This window comes from Hemicordylus capensis, chromosome 6 (assembly GCF_027244095.1).
Source record: "Hemicordylus capensis ecotype Gifberg chromosome 6, rHemCap1.1.pri, whole genome shotgun sequence".
Classification (NCBI taxonomy): domain Eukaryota; kingdom Metazoa; phylum Chordata; class Lepidosauria; order Squamata; family Cordylidae; genus Hemicordylus; species Hemicordylus capensis.
The window spans coordinates 52761676-52777073 of record NC_069662.1 but is presented as its reverse complement, the minus strand read 5'-3'; the positions used below and the strand labels follow the sequence as shown (position 1 = coordinate 52777073).

Genomic DNA, 15398 nt, shown 5'->3' with positions numbered 1-15398 from the left:
TTTAACTGCCACAACACAGAACGGCAGTTTCCTGGGGTGAGGGAATGACAGTTTCAAATACGCTCCCATTTCACTTTTGTCCCTTTCTCCTGATGCTAATCTTCACATGTTTCCTGTTCATATACACTTCTAGAATTACTAGTTTGAGTTTTATTAGTAAAATAAAATAGTAATTTGATTCACACATTTGCATAGGGTTGTCATATGGGAAAGAGAGCAGGACTCTAGCAGGTGTGGCTTTCCTTTCCTCTGCACTTGCTGACATTTCATCTTTTGTGCATCTCGTAAAGGAACAAGAGACCTGTCCTCTTTTCCATATGACAACCCTACATTTGCACCAATGCTGTCGGTATATTGATTTGCTTGGTTTCTGTTGTATTCTGTCAGTAGTCCTTTATATTTTGTTGATTAGAACTTTGTCCCAGTGGGGACCCTGTAGAGAGAAAGAGTGTGTGTGTGTGTGTGTGTGTGTGTGTGTGTGTGTTAGAGTCGGAAAGAAAAGGGAGGGAAAGGAGAAAATGGAGTTGTTCCTGGAATAAAGTCTTAGTTAAACAAATGCAGCACGGAAGTAAATGCAGCACGGAGCAAGTGGTTACTGGTTCAAATCCCCGCTGGTCTGTTTCCCAGACTATGGGAAACACCTATATCGGGTAGCAGCGATATAGGAAGATGCTGAAAGGCATCCTCTCACACTGTGCGGTAGGGATGTGCACGAACAGGTCCGGAGGCCATGTTGGAGGCCTCCGGACCGGTTCGGAGCACGCTGTGTGTGACGTAGGCGGCGCGCGCGCGCATGGTGGCAACAGGCACGTGCACGCCGCCATGCACGTATGCGTGTTGGTATTACGGAGAATTCCAGGCGACGACGGGGGCAGGGGCGGCAGCGAGGAACGCTGCCGCCCCAAAAACTTCGTTTCAAACTACAGCGCCGGAGGGGGAAGAGCAGTGGGAGGGGTAGGTTCTACTCCCCCGCCCTTAAAGGTAGACCCCACCTCGGTGCCAGTCTGGACCATGCACATCCCTACTGTGAGGGAGGAGGCAATGGGAAACCCCTCCTGTATTCTACCAAAGACAACCACAGGGCTCTGTGCTTGCCAGGAGTCGGCAACAACTCGACGACACAACTTTACTTTAAACAAACATAAGCTTACTTTGTATTTATGAGGGAAGCAGCTATAAAACAGTTTCCATTCCAACCAGCTGCCAGGACATCAGTCTTAACTGCCAGGGCCTGTTGGCTGGAGGAAGGAAAATCAATCGGGTTTGGGCCATCTGACAAGAGAGCCAGCTCTAAAATTTGGTGGGGTTACCCTGGCACACTTTACCTTTACCCTTTTAAAAGATACTCTTTAAACTGGACCTTCCAAACCAATTTGGAAGAGATGGGGCAAGTTAACTGAGAAATCTTTTTTGCTGCCTCTGGCCTTCTTGGATCATTTTTAATGACAGAAAATGTGCTGCTCCTTTTAAAGTTCCAGTACGTACAAAAGACCTTAGCTTGGTTTAGATGTAATGGGAAACCATGGTTTTCTGCTATGCGAACATACATTTGAGAGCTGCGGGCTCATCTCCTCCCCCCTTCCCTCTCTTCCTTTTTCATGCACATGAGGAGGAGAGGAAAAACCTTTTCTTTCATTTGGCGTAAACAACAGAGGGTAGGGATTCTGTGTGAAAAGGGGAGATTTCTGGCAATCCCCCCTTCCCTCTGTAACCACTTGTGCCTCCTGAAAATATGCCCCTGAAGAACCTGCAACCCTCAGGTACATATATTTGGATTGCAGAGAGGGAATGGGGGCGGGTGATAACTAGGAATCACTGTTCCCCTTGATGTGCATGCTGAAGTGTTCCCCATGTGGAGCTCTGAGTTTGGATGTAGGTCACTAGTCTTACAAATGAATAAATAAAATAATATTAAATTATTTTAATCATTATTTTACATTTATATCCCGCTCTTCCTCCAAGGATCCCAGAGCGGTGTACTACATACTTGAGTTTCTCCTCACAACAACCCTGTGAAGTAGGTTAGGCTGAGAGAGAAGTGACTGGCCCAGAGTCACCCAGCTAGTTTCATGGCTGAATGGGGATTTGAACTTGGGTCTCCCCAGTCCTAGTCCAGCACTCTAACCACTACACCACGCTGGCTCTAAATTAACAATTAAATTAATAAAATTAAGTTGTTGATAAATAGTAGCCATACCACTAACCAAAATCCACTGCTAGCACACTCCTGATACAGTTGCTTTGCAGTCAATAAGAAAAATCCATTCCAACTCCAAGGGAGGCCTATTAACCTAAAAGAATCCATCCTTTGCCAACAAAAGTCTAATAAACAAAGGCATAAAAACACTAGCCAGTCCAATAAATACCCTTTGCTTTGTAGGCATCCACTCTGTTAAGAGTTAATTTTGTAAAGATTTCTAGTTACTAGAATGAATGGATTGTCTAGCTCATTCCCCTGGGTACGAAAGACATTGTCTATTTTCATCCATCATATTTGGACCATACAAAGCCTTTTGGATTTTCAAATCCACTGAACCACCACAGGTCTTATTGAGCCAGTGGAGGGGATTGAGTTGTTTCTCTGTGTGCTTAAAGATAATCTAAATGGACCAACATTCCATCAGGATTTTACTGTAACATTGGGAAGCACAGCAGGCATTTATGGATTTTTTAGCATTGTGTTTACTTATGCTTGGTATTTTGATGACCAGTGTGTTTTATGTAGCATGTTTGATTGCCTCACTGTTCTTTATTATGTCCTTATGTGTTGATATTACATAGTTTAAATATTCAGAGCACAACTCTATACTTTGAATGGCATATGATTGAGAGCTCCCATATTCTGATAAAACACGAGTTATGCCTCCATCATAACTTTTGTCCTGGCAGAACGCTACATTGTTGTAGCGGCATTGCTGGTGCGAGTCTGCTGGTGGAGGCCCCAAAACGGGGTGGAGGCTTGGGCTGGCTGAAAAGGGGTGGAAAGGAAAGGAAAGGTTATGCCGTCGAGTCGGTGTGGACCCCTGGTGACCACAGAGCACTGTGGTTTTCTTTGGTAGAATACAGGAGGGGTTTACCGTTGCCTTCTCCTGCGCAGTATGAGATGATACCTTTCAGCACCTTCCTCTAAACCACCCAGAGACGTAAATTTGAGGTGGTATTAAAATATGTTTTTAAAATATGTTAAATAAATATCACTTCTTGGGTGGACTTTTGCCAAATCCTAGATCTCCTCCAGGTGACAAGGTAACCTTATCCTGACTTCAGAGGTGTTGTAAGTAAACAAACAAAACAAAGCCCCCATCGAACTCAAAGGAGAGCTGAAGTTCACTCCTCCCATCACCTTGATCTGTCTCATTCACTCTGCCATAACAGAGTATAGCCTGGCACCCAGTCACACCACATGTGCCTCAGTATATATATTTATGACAGAGAGTCCATAACTCAGATGTTAGGATGTGTGGCAAGATCTCTCTGGCTGCAATAGCATGAACACTGAAAACACACAAAGGTGAACTTTGGTGACGGGAACTGTGGAGAAAGGGCACTTAGTGCACGCACGCACAGAGCACTGTGCACCAACAGCATGCTGCCCTCAAAACATATATGGGAAACACAGTCTATTAACACTTGTCTTCTCAGATTTCTTCTGACAGGTCCTCTGCCTCAGGACCCCAGACACAAACACCCAACCAAAATGTCCACTCCACCACTCCAACTGGGACTGTAACGTGGTGTAGTGGTTAGAGTGCTCGACTAGGACCGGAGAGACCCGAGTTCAAATCCCCATTCAGCCATGATACTAGCTGGGTGACTCTGGGCCAGTCACTTCTCTCTCAGCCTAACCTACTTCACAGGGTTGTTGTGAGGAGAAATTGAAGTATGTAGTACACCGCTCTGGGCTCCTTGGAGGAAGAATGGGATATAAATGTAAAATAATAATGATAATAATGATATTAATTAATTAATTAATTAATTAAGTGTGGGGCAGGGGGTGGATATTGTGCCTCAGAGTATGAATGCTGCAAATGTCTTTCATTTCTCCCTCTGCTCCCTTAATCAGATGTGTTCTGGCTATCCAATGAGTTGGGAAATCATTCCTTCCTTCCGCAGTCGTGAATGGCAGCATCTCACACAGAGGGAACACAGAAGAACTATGCTCTTTATTGGTGAGTGCCAGTTATGCCACACCACCCATTGCTGCTGGTGGCCAAACACTCAGGAGCCCTTTTGTTTTGCAGGAGAGCAGCCTGGCCATGTGGAGTTGAACAGTCACTGAATGCAGAGTTCCACTGCAGCTCCCTTCAGGGGAGGGAAAGGTACTGCCTCAGTGACTGCACTCTCCCTTCCAGCAGGGGGCAGCATAGTTGGGGCTACAGCAAGCAAGGCACCTGGTGGCCTTACTCTCCCACCACCACTTGCTTGCAAACACAGTCTGTGCCTTCAGGTCCAGAATCTGTGGGCGGGTTCACACACATCACAGCAGCTGCTTCCCAGCAGGTGTCATCCGAACCACCGCCAAGCAGTACTTCCCTCTGCCACGTGTAACCAAGAGTTGGACTTGTGTGGCAGAGGAAAGGGCTGCTTGACAACCCAGCATAGGTGGGTTTGGACACCATGGAGGGTGGGGAACTAGCCGCAGGGGCGGGATGCAATTGCTGTGAAGCCGTGCTTGGTGTAGAACCAGAATTACGACTGTGATGCAGTGGTGACTGGTGTGGGCCCCGCCCAGGGCAGGGGGCGTGCAGCAGGAGGCAATTTTAGGTGTAAATTATGAGGTGCTGACTTCCTGTACTGTTGCCCCCGAGAGCTTTTTCCAGCAGTGGCGTGTTGCCCAGCACCTGCAGCGATGGAGGCTGGCTCTGCCACTCAGCTGGCCTCCGCACATATGTGGAGGACCTTTGCTGGCCACACAAATGGTCTCTGCCGGCTGAGTGGCGGAGCTAATCCTCCACCCATAGCGGGCGCTGAGCGGCACGCCACGGCTGGAAAGAGCTCTCAGGGGCAGCGGTACAGGGAGGTAAGCACCTCATAATTTAGACTTAAAAGTCTGTGCAGCTGTGATCGGCATTCGTCGGAGGATGATAGGCTGTGAGCCCTTTTAGCTTTCATCTGACTCCTGATGACGTTGGCCGGCCCACGCCGCCTCTCTTATTGTTTTTACTGCTTTTATTGTTTTTATTGCTTTTTAAATTTTAAACTGGATTTTACCATTTTATATTCTCTGTGCATTTTCTAGAATAGATATAGTATTTTTTTTATTTTTAGCAGGCTTTCAATTTTTTTTAGTATTAATATATGTCAATTTTATCTATTTTAGCTTGTCTCTTTTAAATTGCAATTATTTTTTAATTTCAGCCTGTTCATAATATTTTGCACTGTACTTGCAATCACCTTTATTTTTAACATGTAACTGATAATTTGTACCTTTTATTAGCCCCCTTAGTATCACTTTTTAAAAATTTGTAATTTTATGCTGGTCTATGACCGTAATAAAGGTTGATTGATTGATTGATTGATTACTTCAAAGTGCCACCCACCCCCGCCCCCAGCGGTGCCATTGCCATGATATGTGAACCTGCCCTGTGTGTCACAGCCGCTGATCATTGCTTGTTACTCTGCTCTCCACAGGCAACTCACTGGCAGGTGCAGACGGCAGGACCTTCTACGTGCGCCATGCCCTGCAGATCACCAGGAAAGCCCGTAGCATGACCAGCAGCAGTGACTAGTGTGATGATTCCAGCTGTTTCCCTGGGGTTTGTCGACCTGTTGCAGACGGGCCCTTGCAGCTGGAAAGCTCCATGACAGACAGTTATGTGACCCGTGCAGCTAGACCCAAACGTGTACTACTCTGCTGTCATGCAACCTGCAAAGGCACGGGGACCCTGCTGGGGTGAGAGGGTTGGCAACTCCATTCCTGCTGCTTTCCTCACCCTAGTTCGTTCCTCGGGATGGGATCTGAACAGGAGCAGCAGGGCAGGGGCCTCTCTGCTATGAGGACTCAGAGTCAGCAACGTCTACACTCTCTGACCTCCGTGAGCTCCAATGAGGATGAGGCTCTTCCTGGCTCACGAGCGGCTGGGTCACTGCTGTCATGATGAATGTGGCAGTCAGTTGGAGAGGGAGATAGTTCATAAGGGCTGCTGGATGCCCAATCAAGTTAATGAGAAAGGAGGATGGGTGGCTGAGATGGCTAGTGCAAAAGGCGGTCCTATCATATGGTTGGCCTATGCAGTGCTCCGATTGGTTCAGACATGACCGCCTCTCAGGTGTGCCTGTTTATGGGGCCTTCTCCAGTGGCAGATCACAACCAGCGTGTGAACCTGTGGCCTCTTGTACATAAGACCCTTGGTTTTCTAGAAGGCCAAGCCTCTCTGTACAAAACTCCTGGGCTCCCTGCATCAATGGCTGGGTAACTGCAGGGAGACGACAAATGCCCCATGATGAGTCTTTTTTCCTCTGGCAAAGTGTGATTAGGCAGCTGCTCTGTAGTATATGCAGTGCAGGGTTGAAGACCTACCTGTTCCTCCACATTTGCTTTTGACGTGAATATTGCTGGCCAGTTATGCAAAAGACACATTTGGTCCTGGCTAGACCTAGTTTACCTGCTTCTCATCCTGGGTTTCTGTGCAGTGTGCTAGTTGCATCTTCCTTTGCTCGAGTATAGTTGAGGTTCCCCTTGTTGCTTGACAGCTCCTTCCCTGACAAAAAGATCCTTTCCTGCATAGGGCTGGCTGCCCACCCACCCCGCAGGAAGAGTTGAACCATGTCCCCCCACCCTGTGTTTGCCCCCCCCCCGGAGCTTCTTTCCTTCTCTTTGTTTCATGCAGATAAAAGGTTATTAGTGGCAGTGTGTGTGTGTCTTCGTGGCATAAAGGGATTAAGATTCTACTGTTCTGGGGCTCTTGGCTGTTTCTGCTCTTGCTGCCTGTACCACATCCAGTAGAAGGTGTTGTGGCGTCGTTATGTCTGGCGTGTGTGTGTGTGTGTGTATCTCTCTCTCTCTCTGATAGGGTGATGTCAGAGGGGTGCCTGCACATCAGCATGGAGGTGCCATGAGGATATATCTCCCCATCAGTATGAGTGGAATGGCTCTTTTAGTCCTTGGCCACAGGGGGGCATTGTTGGCATGCTCCCCAGTGATTGGTGCATGCTGGCAGTGTTGCCACAGACACTAGGAGGGTGGCTTTTACACCTTTCTCAGATTATTTACAATTCTTCTTGTCTCCACCTGCTTCTCATTTATTGTACAGGCCAGGCCATCTGCTTTTGCCATGTCACTCGCCCTCCTCTTCACCAAAACACTTTTGTCAACCTGCCCTCTGCCCTTGTTTCTCAATTTTCTTAATTGAGAACTATACCGCCATCATAATGAAGAGATTTGCAAGGTCGTGATGACAAATCAGGTTGGAAGGAAGGATTTCCCTGGTGTGAGCCTTATAATGGTGTCCATAACCCAGTCCCCTCTTCTGGTCTCCCCCTTCTTTATGGAGCGGACAGAGGATAAGAATCCTATAAGATCAGATCCCTTTCTTCTTAGCCTCTTTCTGTGAAGAAAACAAAGCCAACATGGGACTGGCCCGTGGAAGAAGAGACGAAGACTCAGAGATGATCACAGCTCTTGTTAAGATCATGGACTTTGCTTGGACATTAGTAAGAAAAATCAGCCTCCCCACCCTGACCCCATCCCACATGTCTCTCATTGGAAACCCAGCAAAACAAACCCTCTGCTGGATGCTAAATTGGGATGGGGGAAAGATGGAGCGATGTTATATCATAGACCCCAAAAAACAAAAACAAATGTGGTTAAGATTATGGGCGGGGGGCTGCTGTCCCTCGTGCCATTGCATCTTTTGATGCTATGGATGTTGAATTCTTGTAACAGGACCTATCTGGAGAATATACATATATATTGTACATATCTACACAGTGAGTTGGAATCCACCCACCTCCACTCAGTGGGAATGGGTTAAATGTGACTTATACTGGATGGGTTTGTGTGTGCTCACGATGGCTGCTTGGACAGAGGATGGATGTTGAGGATATATAGAAGGTCTCTGGCCAGCAGTGTTTTGACCAGCAATAAATAGGTGGACTTCCTTTTCAAAGAGAGGGGCTGATGAACAGTGGAAAGGGCTGTTCATGGAAGATCAATAGCGGGAGGTTATACAGATAGCAAATGTAGAGTGGAGTGGGGAGTTGTGATCTAAGGTGCAATCTGAGTTTGGGGCAAGAAAGAAGTGAGGAAAAGAGACCCAGGATATTAAGGGGCCATTGACTTGCTCTGGTTTCATCTCTTTATTAAGAGATAATGTAAACAAAAGTATGACCATTCTCTGACTTGGTTACATAGGGGGTGGGTGGTCCAGGCAGTGACTTGAAGAAGTCAGCAAGGGTGTGGTGCGAAAAGCTCTTCCGTTTCCTTTTTCATGCTATCAAGGAGGTGTCGATTCAGGATAACAACCACCACCTCTGAAACAACATAGGGCACCCCTTTTTAAAGGAAAATAGAAAACATTTCAATGTGTTTTATTACAGTCCAGTGGGTTTTTAGTTTTAATTGGGTTTAAGTGTTTTTATTCTGCATTGTGTTTTGTTGTGTTGTATTTTACTGTTGTGAGCTGCCTTGAGTAGTATTGTCCTAGAGGATTGGGATATACTAATACATAATAAATAAATAAATAAATAAATAAATAAATAAATAAATAAATAAATATTTCATATCCATTTGAAATATTTGGGATGTCATCATAGACATTTTTTTAAAATTCAAAATTTATCTATATTAATTGCATGAACTCCCATTTCCCCCCATATTTTAAAACTGAATTTTATCCTGAATTTATGCAACCATGTGTATACACACAGAGATACAGAACCCATCCCAATATAGCACTCAAATCCAAGTTTGAAATGTTGGGTTTTGGCATGGAGATTTGAAGATCTGCTCTCAAATCTCTGCCTTGAGTTGGGTATCAACAAGCCCCCTGGGACGGAGATGAAAATATGTGTTGTGAATGTTGAGATGAGACTTTTTAGACCCCCCCATGGCCCCTCCTCCCCAGGTTCTTTGAGCAAGCCCTTCACTTCCTTTAGCCATCTTCCCATAAACTAATACACCCTTGAAAGGCTTGGTGACCACTAGTGGTGCTCCTGCAAATGCATGGAAGGAAAAGAGATGGGGATGGGGATTGACTTGAATCATCTGCTGCTCCTCCATAGTGCCCCCTAGAGGGCAGGGCAATGGGACCAACCACCACATTCCTGGCCTCAGGTGGGGGAGACCAGGTGTGCACAAAGATGTCAGTGGAGGTGGATTCCGCAACTGTCCTTGTCACATATAGAAATCCAGGGGGCTGGGAACCAGTGTGGCTGCGCAGCCCTCAGTCCGAGTAGATTATGAATCCCGAAAAGGTGCTGTATTTGTTGTTATTGCCCCCATGGGCTTTGCCTCCGTCCAGCTTGATGAAAACTTCATCACCAGCATCCAGGTGAAGGATGACGCTGTTGCTAGCGTAGTCGTAGTTCTGATCTGCATCTTGTGCAATGGCACTGGCCCGGACCTGCAGTGGGAAAAGGCAGAGGCTGATTGGAGAAAATGACAGATGGGAAGGAAGAAAAATATATACACAGACAGGAAAAAAGTGAATGTTAGTGACAGTGATGGGAGTGAGTGTTATCTAGGGTTGGACCCAGGAAAGGAGGGGAAGGGAGTTAAGGAAGTACTGCCTCTCTACTGAACCATCCATATTTGATTTCATCTTGCAAAGCAGGTAACTATAATTTCCATCTTCATTAGACATTATTATTGGAAAAAGAGCAAAACCTTTTCCATCCTAGAAATGCAAATTATCACAGGCAAGAGCCAAATTTAGCCTCTACATCAAGAGGTCCTGAAACTGGTCTGTGGACTATCAGTGGCCCATGAGCTCCATCCAGATGGTCTGCAGAAAGGCTGAACAACAGATGAAAATATTTATAATTTCCCCTGCATTTGATTTTTTATTTTTTTCAATGATATGAGTTATGTGCTTTGATTTGTAGAACAACAAAAAGTTTATTAAGTGGTCCATCGAGACCCAAAGCAATTTTGTAGTTCACGGGGGGAAATGTTTGATCATCTCTGTTCTGCACTAACAGAATTCTTCAATGCATCCCTTTGCTTTCTCCCATATAAGTGAGTGCTTGCCATCAAATTTTGCTGGGACAAGTAAAACACTGCCTTTGGGGGCAATATGATGACAAGAGCAAAATACACACCTTGTCCTGATACTGGGCTGTTTGATCTCCACTGAGAGGCAGTTGCATAGAGCCTTTGTGCAGAAACCTGCCCCTATTCTGATGCTCGGTTGGTTGCCCAGCCTTCCCTGAGTGGGACTTTATCATAGCGTGTGTGCATAGCGTGTATGTAAAATGTGTGGGAGTGTAACTATTGGTGCTCATCCGTGTTCTGTAAACACAGGCTGCCAAGTCCCTAGGGGCCCTGCCATTTGCCATCTCTACCTGATACCATTGGTTGCCACCACCACAGGCCAGCCGCCCACCTGGCCTCAACAGCCTGTTACAAGCCACTGTGGCTGGCTCTGTTATAATGATGTCATCACCAGGCACCTGTTACATGCACTCGGTGGTGACATTAGTATATGACATATTTGCTGGCAACAGTGGCATGTAGCAGGGGCCAGGGAGGTCAGGTGAGTGGCTAGTCTGTGGCAGCAACTGGAGGTGAGTCAAAACCAGTGGAGGCCTGAGGAGATGATGCTGCAGCAGTGGAGCCCACCAAAAAGCTTGGACACTGGCTGCTTCCAGGCTTGCTACACTACATGTGTGTGTGTGTGTGTGTGTGTGTGTGTGTGTGTATGCACACACACGGGCAGGGGTGGATTAAGCTTTTAATCCCCTTTAAAATTTAATCTTTTAATCCACAGATTCCCCTTTAAAAATAGAGGGCTTGGGGGGGTGTTTAAATCCTTTTCTCATGCTCAGAGAGCCCCAAAATGGGCTGGAAATGGCCCAACCTGTCATTTGGGAGGTCCGTGAGAGGAGCTCTTGCTGCCATCTTCGCCATGCCACCACCATCCTACCGCCATCCCGATGTGCAGTGGCAGTTTTTAAAAGGTAGAGAAGGAAGATTTAACTTCCCCACGACACAAACCCTTAACTTGAACACCACTCTCAAAATTTGCCGCTGTAAGCAAGTGCCTATATTGCCTATACGTTAATCTGCCCCTGCACTTGGGCACGTAGACATCCCTGTGATCTATGGGCCCTCTCACTTCTCACCTCTACTACCCATCTGTCATGGTGATGGGAATTTTGTTAATTAAACATATATCAGAGAATCTAGAAAGACTGCGCAACAAAATATCCCCAAATGCATTTTGCAGCATGTGTGTAGACTAGAAAGAGACTGGGGAGTGTTTCTCTAAAGACTTCCAAGGTTGTAAATGGACAATCTATTCTACATGCTTTATTCAGAGTGCTGGAAAGGTACGATCTTGCATCTGTCAGTAAGCACTAATAAGGCACCAGGAGTCTCGAACCTGGAACTCTAAAAGGAACTAGGCATCTTGATCTCGGCACCACTATGCTAGCTGACCAAAGAACACCGTGGCTCAGTGGTAGAGCATCTGCTTTGCATGCAGAAGGTCCCAAGTTCAATCCCTGGCATCTCAAGCTAGGACTGAGAGACACTCCTGCCTGGAACCTTGGAGAAGCCATTGCCAGTCGGTGTAGACAATAGTGAGCTAGATGGACCAATGGCAGAAGGCACTTCCTATGTCCTTACATCTTCTGCTAAACTACAAATCACCACATAGCCATGAAACCCACTGGGACCTTGAGCCAATCATTCTTTCTCAGCCTCTTACCTTACACCGTTGTTACGAGGATATAGTTGGGGTGTGGGGACCATGCATGTATTTATTGGCATGTATATGGGGACCATGCATGTATATATATCAGGCGCTCAGGTGGCCCCTGAGCGCCTTGGAAGAAGGGCGAGATAAACATGCAATAAATACATGCATGCATGACCTCAGCAGAAGGACAGAGGGCCGTATTTCAGCTACCAGTTCCAGATCAGGAGGTCACAGAGGGGGACCGGTACACCCACCAAGTCCTAGGAAGCCACTGACTCTGGTGCAGAGAGCACCATTTATTGCTGGGGATCGTGGGGCCCGTAGCAAGCCCTACGGTCTCCATCAGGAAACAATGCTCTGTGGGTCTTTTGCCACTGAGGAGAGGTCACATGGAAGCCCTCTGCCCAGGGACAGCCCTTCCTCCCAGGCAGGCCTGTAGTCAGCCTCGAAACGGGAGTAGGGGAGACTGTCGAAGTCAGGGGAGGCAGGTTATAAAATGTTCAGTGAAAAGAGTCAGTGAGGCTGGGGACGGGGAGGAAAGATAATTTTTTGGTGTGGCAGGTACACACCATGCCACCTGGCTACGGGCCTGCCTTCCAGGGCCAACCCTCTGTCTAGGGGGTGAGGAGAGGTGGCTGCCTCAGGCAGCAGACTACTGGATCGCAAGTGAGGCGGCAAGATATTATATTAATTTAATAATAATAATAATAATAATAATAATAATAATAATAATAATTTCATTTTATATCCCGCTCTTCCTCCAAGGAGCCCAGAGCGGTGTACTACACATACTTGAGTTTCTCTTTCACAACAACCCTGTGAAGTAGGTTAGGCTGAGAGAGAAGTGACTGGCCCAGAGTCACCCAGCAAGTCTCATGGCTGAATGGAGATTTTCTTGGGTCTCCCCGGGCCTAGTCCAGCACTCTAAGCACTACACCACGCTGGCTCTGCCCCCCCCCCACACTTTTAATAAAGGGAAAGATGGGGGGGATGAGCACAAAGAGAGAGTGACATTTGGTGTTTTGCCTCAGGCGCACAGAGATAAGCCCCCACTGCCTCTACCACCTATTCCCCCCTTCCATGAGGCATTATTTGGCTTGGAAAAGGAGGGTCTGGCAGAAGGGGCAGCAGGGGCTAAAAGGACTTCCCATCTCAAGTGTCCCCCTTGAGGCTTTTCCATGTGTTCAGTATAAATACTTGAAAAGCTCCATTTATTCTCAGGGTGAGCAGTTGGATGTTTGCCCATCCCTAGTCTGAGGTGAGCAATGTGTTACTCAGGCACAGATGGAGCTGTTCTTGAACTTCCCACACTGGGGCTCACAAGTGCTGGGGGGGGGGGCTTTCCCCACACAAACACGCACAGAAATGGCTGTGAAGATAGGCCACTTTACATGGGTTGTCCTATAAAATGGAATTTGGTAGCTGCTTTATGGCCAGAGCATTCTTCACACAGCAGGCTTTACTGCGGGTTTACTGCAAACTCAAAGTTGACACCCAAAACAGACACAAACAGTAGATTTTTGAACCCCAGATAAAAATTGGGCTACACCCTAAAGCACAATTTTTTAAAAACCCTGAATTGCGTGTGAAGTGCTCCCTGGTAGCTCGTAGGGGCTTGGGGATAAATCTGCCCCGATATGTGAATGGACACCCTCCATCCTGGAGGAGGAAAGGAGAGCTAAAGGGCTTTAAAAGTTCTGTGTGTAAAACGCCCTGGCCAGGAAGAATGTGAGCTTTTCATTAGAGCCAGATACTTCATCTCATACTATGCGGGAGATGGCAATGGTAAACCCCTCCTGTATTCTACCAAGAAAACCACACATGGCTCTGTGGCCGCCAGGAGTCCACACACCAACTCGACTCCTTTCCTACCTGAAGGGAGCTCCCAGAGAGAACAAGCCAGTCCCTCCCTTAGGGAAGTAGATAGTGGGATTTGTCTGTGGTTAAAAACAGGAGCTTTTTGTGTAGAATATTCATTGTGGCAGGAGACTTATGGGCTGGCCACAGGGTCTATTCCTTTTTCTTTTTTTCTTTTTTTTTGCAGAAGATCAACAAAGGGGCAAGATCATTGAAGTTAAAAATAACAACTGAACATCCATTGTTGACATAGTCCCAGGCTTTGTGGAAATAGATGCACAAGGCTTAATTTTTTTGCATACAAGACTGGAAATCTTTATGGCAGCAATGGTGCTGCAGACTGCAGAACGTGCCCAGAATCTACTGCATCTAGCAGAAATTCTCAGCTGAATGTTTTTCTTTTTTTTAAAGTAGCAAGTTTCTAGTCCTTATAAGCATAGGAATGATTTTTTTAAAAATGAAGCCAGAGTTTATGCAACAGCTCAGAAAACAAATCTTATTGAGGTGGTGTTTCAAATTTAAAATATACCATATCAGCCATTTATTTTCCCCACTCTTCTTCTTCTTCAATAGGGTTTCTATGCCTTTAATATGGCATGACAGGCAGGAAGCCTTTCCCAGCACGAAAATGTAGTGGTAGCAAAAGCAGGGAGTCAATTAAATCTAAGGCTGAACTGAATAACTGATTCAGAGAGTTTTTATTTAATGAGTAGAAACTGAGCCACATTTTAAAATAATGCCTTGACTCCCTGGTCAAAAGCCACCTAATGGTGCAGCAAGGAAATGACTTGATTAGCAAGCCAGAGATTGCCAGTTCAAATCCCCGCTGGCTTGCTTCCCAGACTATGGGGAACACCTATATCGGGCATCAGCCATATAGGAAGATACTGAAAGGCATCATCTCATACTGCGCAGGAGGAGGCAATGGTAAACCCCTCCTGCATTTTACCAAAGACAACCACAGGGCTCTGTGGTCGCCAGGAGTTGAAACCGACTCGACGGCCCACTTTACCTTTTTATTTATTTTATTTATTTTATTTATTTTTGCATTTTTATACCGCCTTTCGTTAAAATATAGCCCCAAGGCGGTTGACCTTTACCCTGGTCAAAAGCTATGGGGGCTTTACACATAATGGCAGCAAGTAAGTACAGAAGAATCACTGCTGCCGCCTCCATATTGTGTGAAGCTGGCAAATGTCGGGTGGAGAATGTTGATTACCCACCTCTGCCCATCCACCCAATATCGCTAACCAACATTTGATGTTGGGCAGAGCATGTTGTACAGAGGTGAGTAACTGACATTTTCTGCCTGACATTTACAGATTCACATGACAGAAGCCGCGGCGTTAGCAGGAACACTTGCTCAGCAGAACTGACAGTTCTTCTGTATTTGGCTGCCATTACGTGTGAAGCTGCTCTGTGAGTCCACCCAGTTGAGGAACTCCCAATTGGGTGGGCCTGCTATGGGCATCTTCCTGAGTATTCGGAAAGGTATGATATCCACTGGGGCTCTCACTCCTGACAAGGGATGAATGGTAGTAGTAGAGTGTTGCTTGGAAGGGGTCACAGTTGTTGCCCCTGTGACTCCCTTTTCATGACCACTAGGCAGGTATCCATTTCAGAGTTCAGTGGGGAAGAAGGGCGCAGGGATTTTAACACAAAAAAGATCCTCAGCAAGGT

General features: G+C 46.4%; 1 protein-coding gene and 1 long non-coding RNA gene across 3 annotated transcripts in view; one reads left to right on the top strand and one right to left on the bottom strand.

The window, feature by feature from the left end:
* The window catches only part of LOC128329218 (uncharacterized), a 35230-nt gene extending 28606 nt beyond the window's left edge, over window positions 1-6624 (top strand). Inside the window, exons 3-4 of the long non-coding RNA XR_008309572.1 lie at window positions 4064-4169; window positions 5632-6624. This is a non-coding gene — a long non-coding RNA (uncharacterized LOC128329218). The remainder of the gene's footprint in view (window positions 1-4063; window positions 4170-5631) is intronic.
* A 978-nt stretch (window positions 6625-7602) lies between these two features.
* The window catches only part of C1QL1 (complement C1q like 1), a 62575-nt gene continuing 54779 nt past the window's right edge, over window positions 7603-15398 (bottom strand). For both annotated transcript variants that reach the window (XM_053259988.1, XM_053259987.1), the window contains exon 3: window positions 7603-9563. In XM_053259988.1, the coding sequence (XP_053115963.1) occupies window positions 9384-9563 (180 nt within the window). In that variant the 3' untranslated portion in view covers window positions 7603-9383. The remainder of the gene's footprint in view (window positions 9564-15398) is intronic.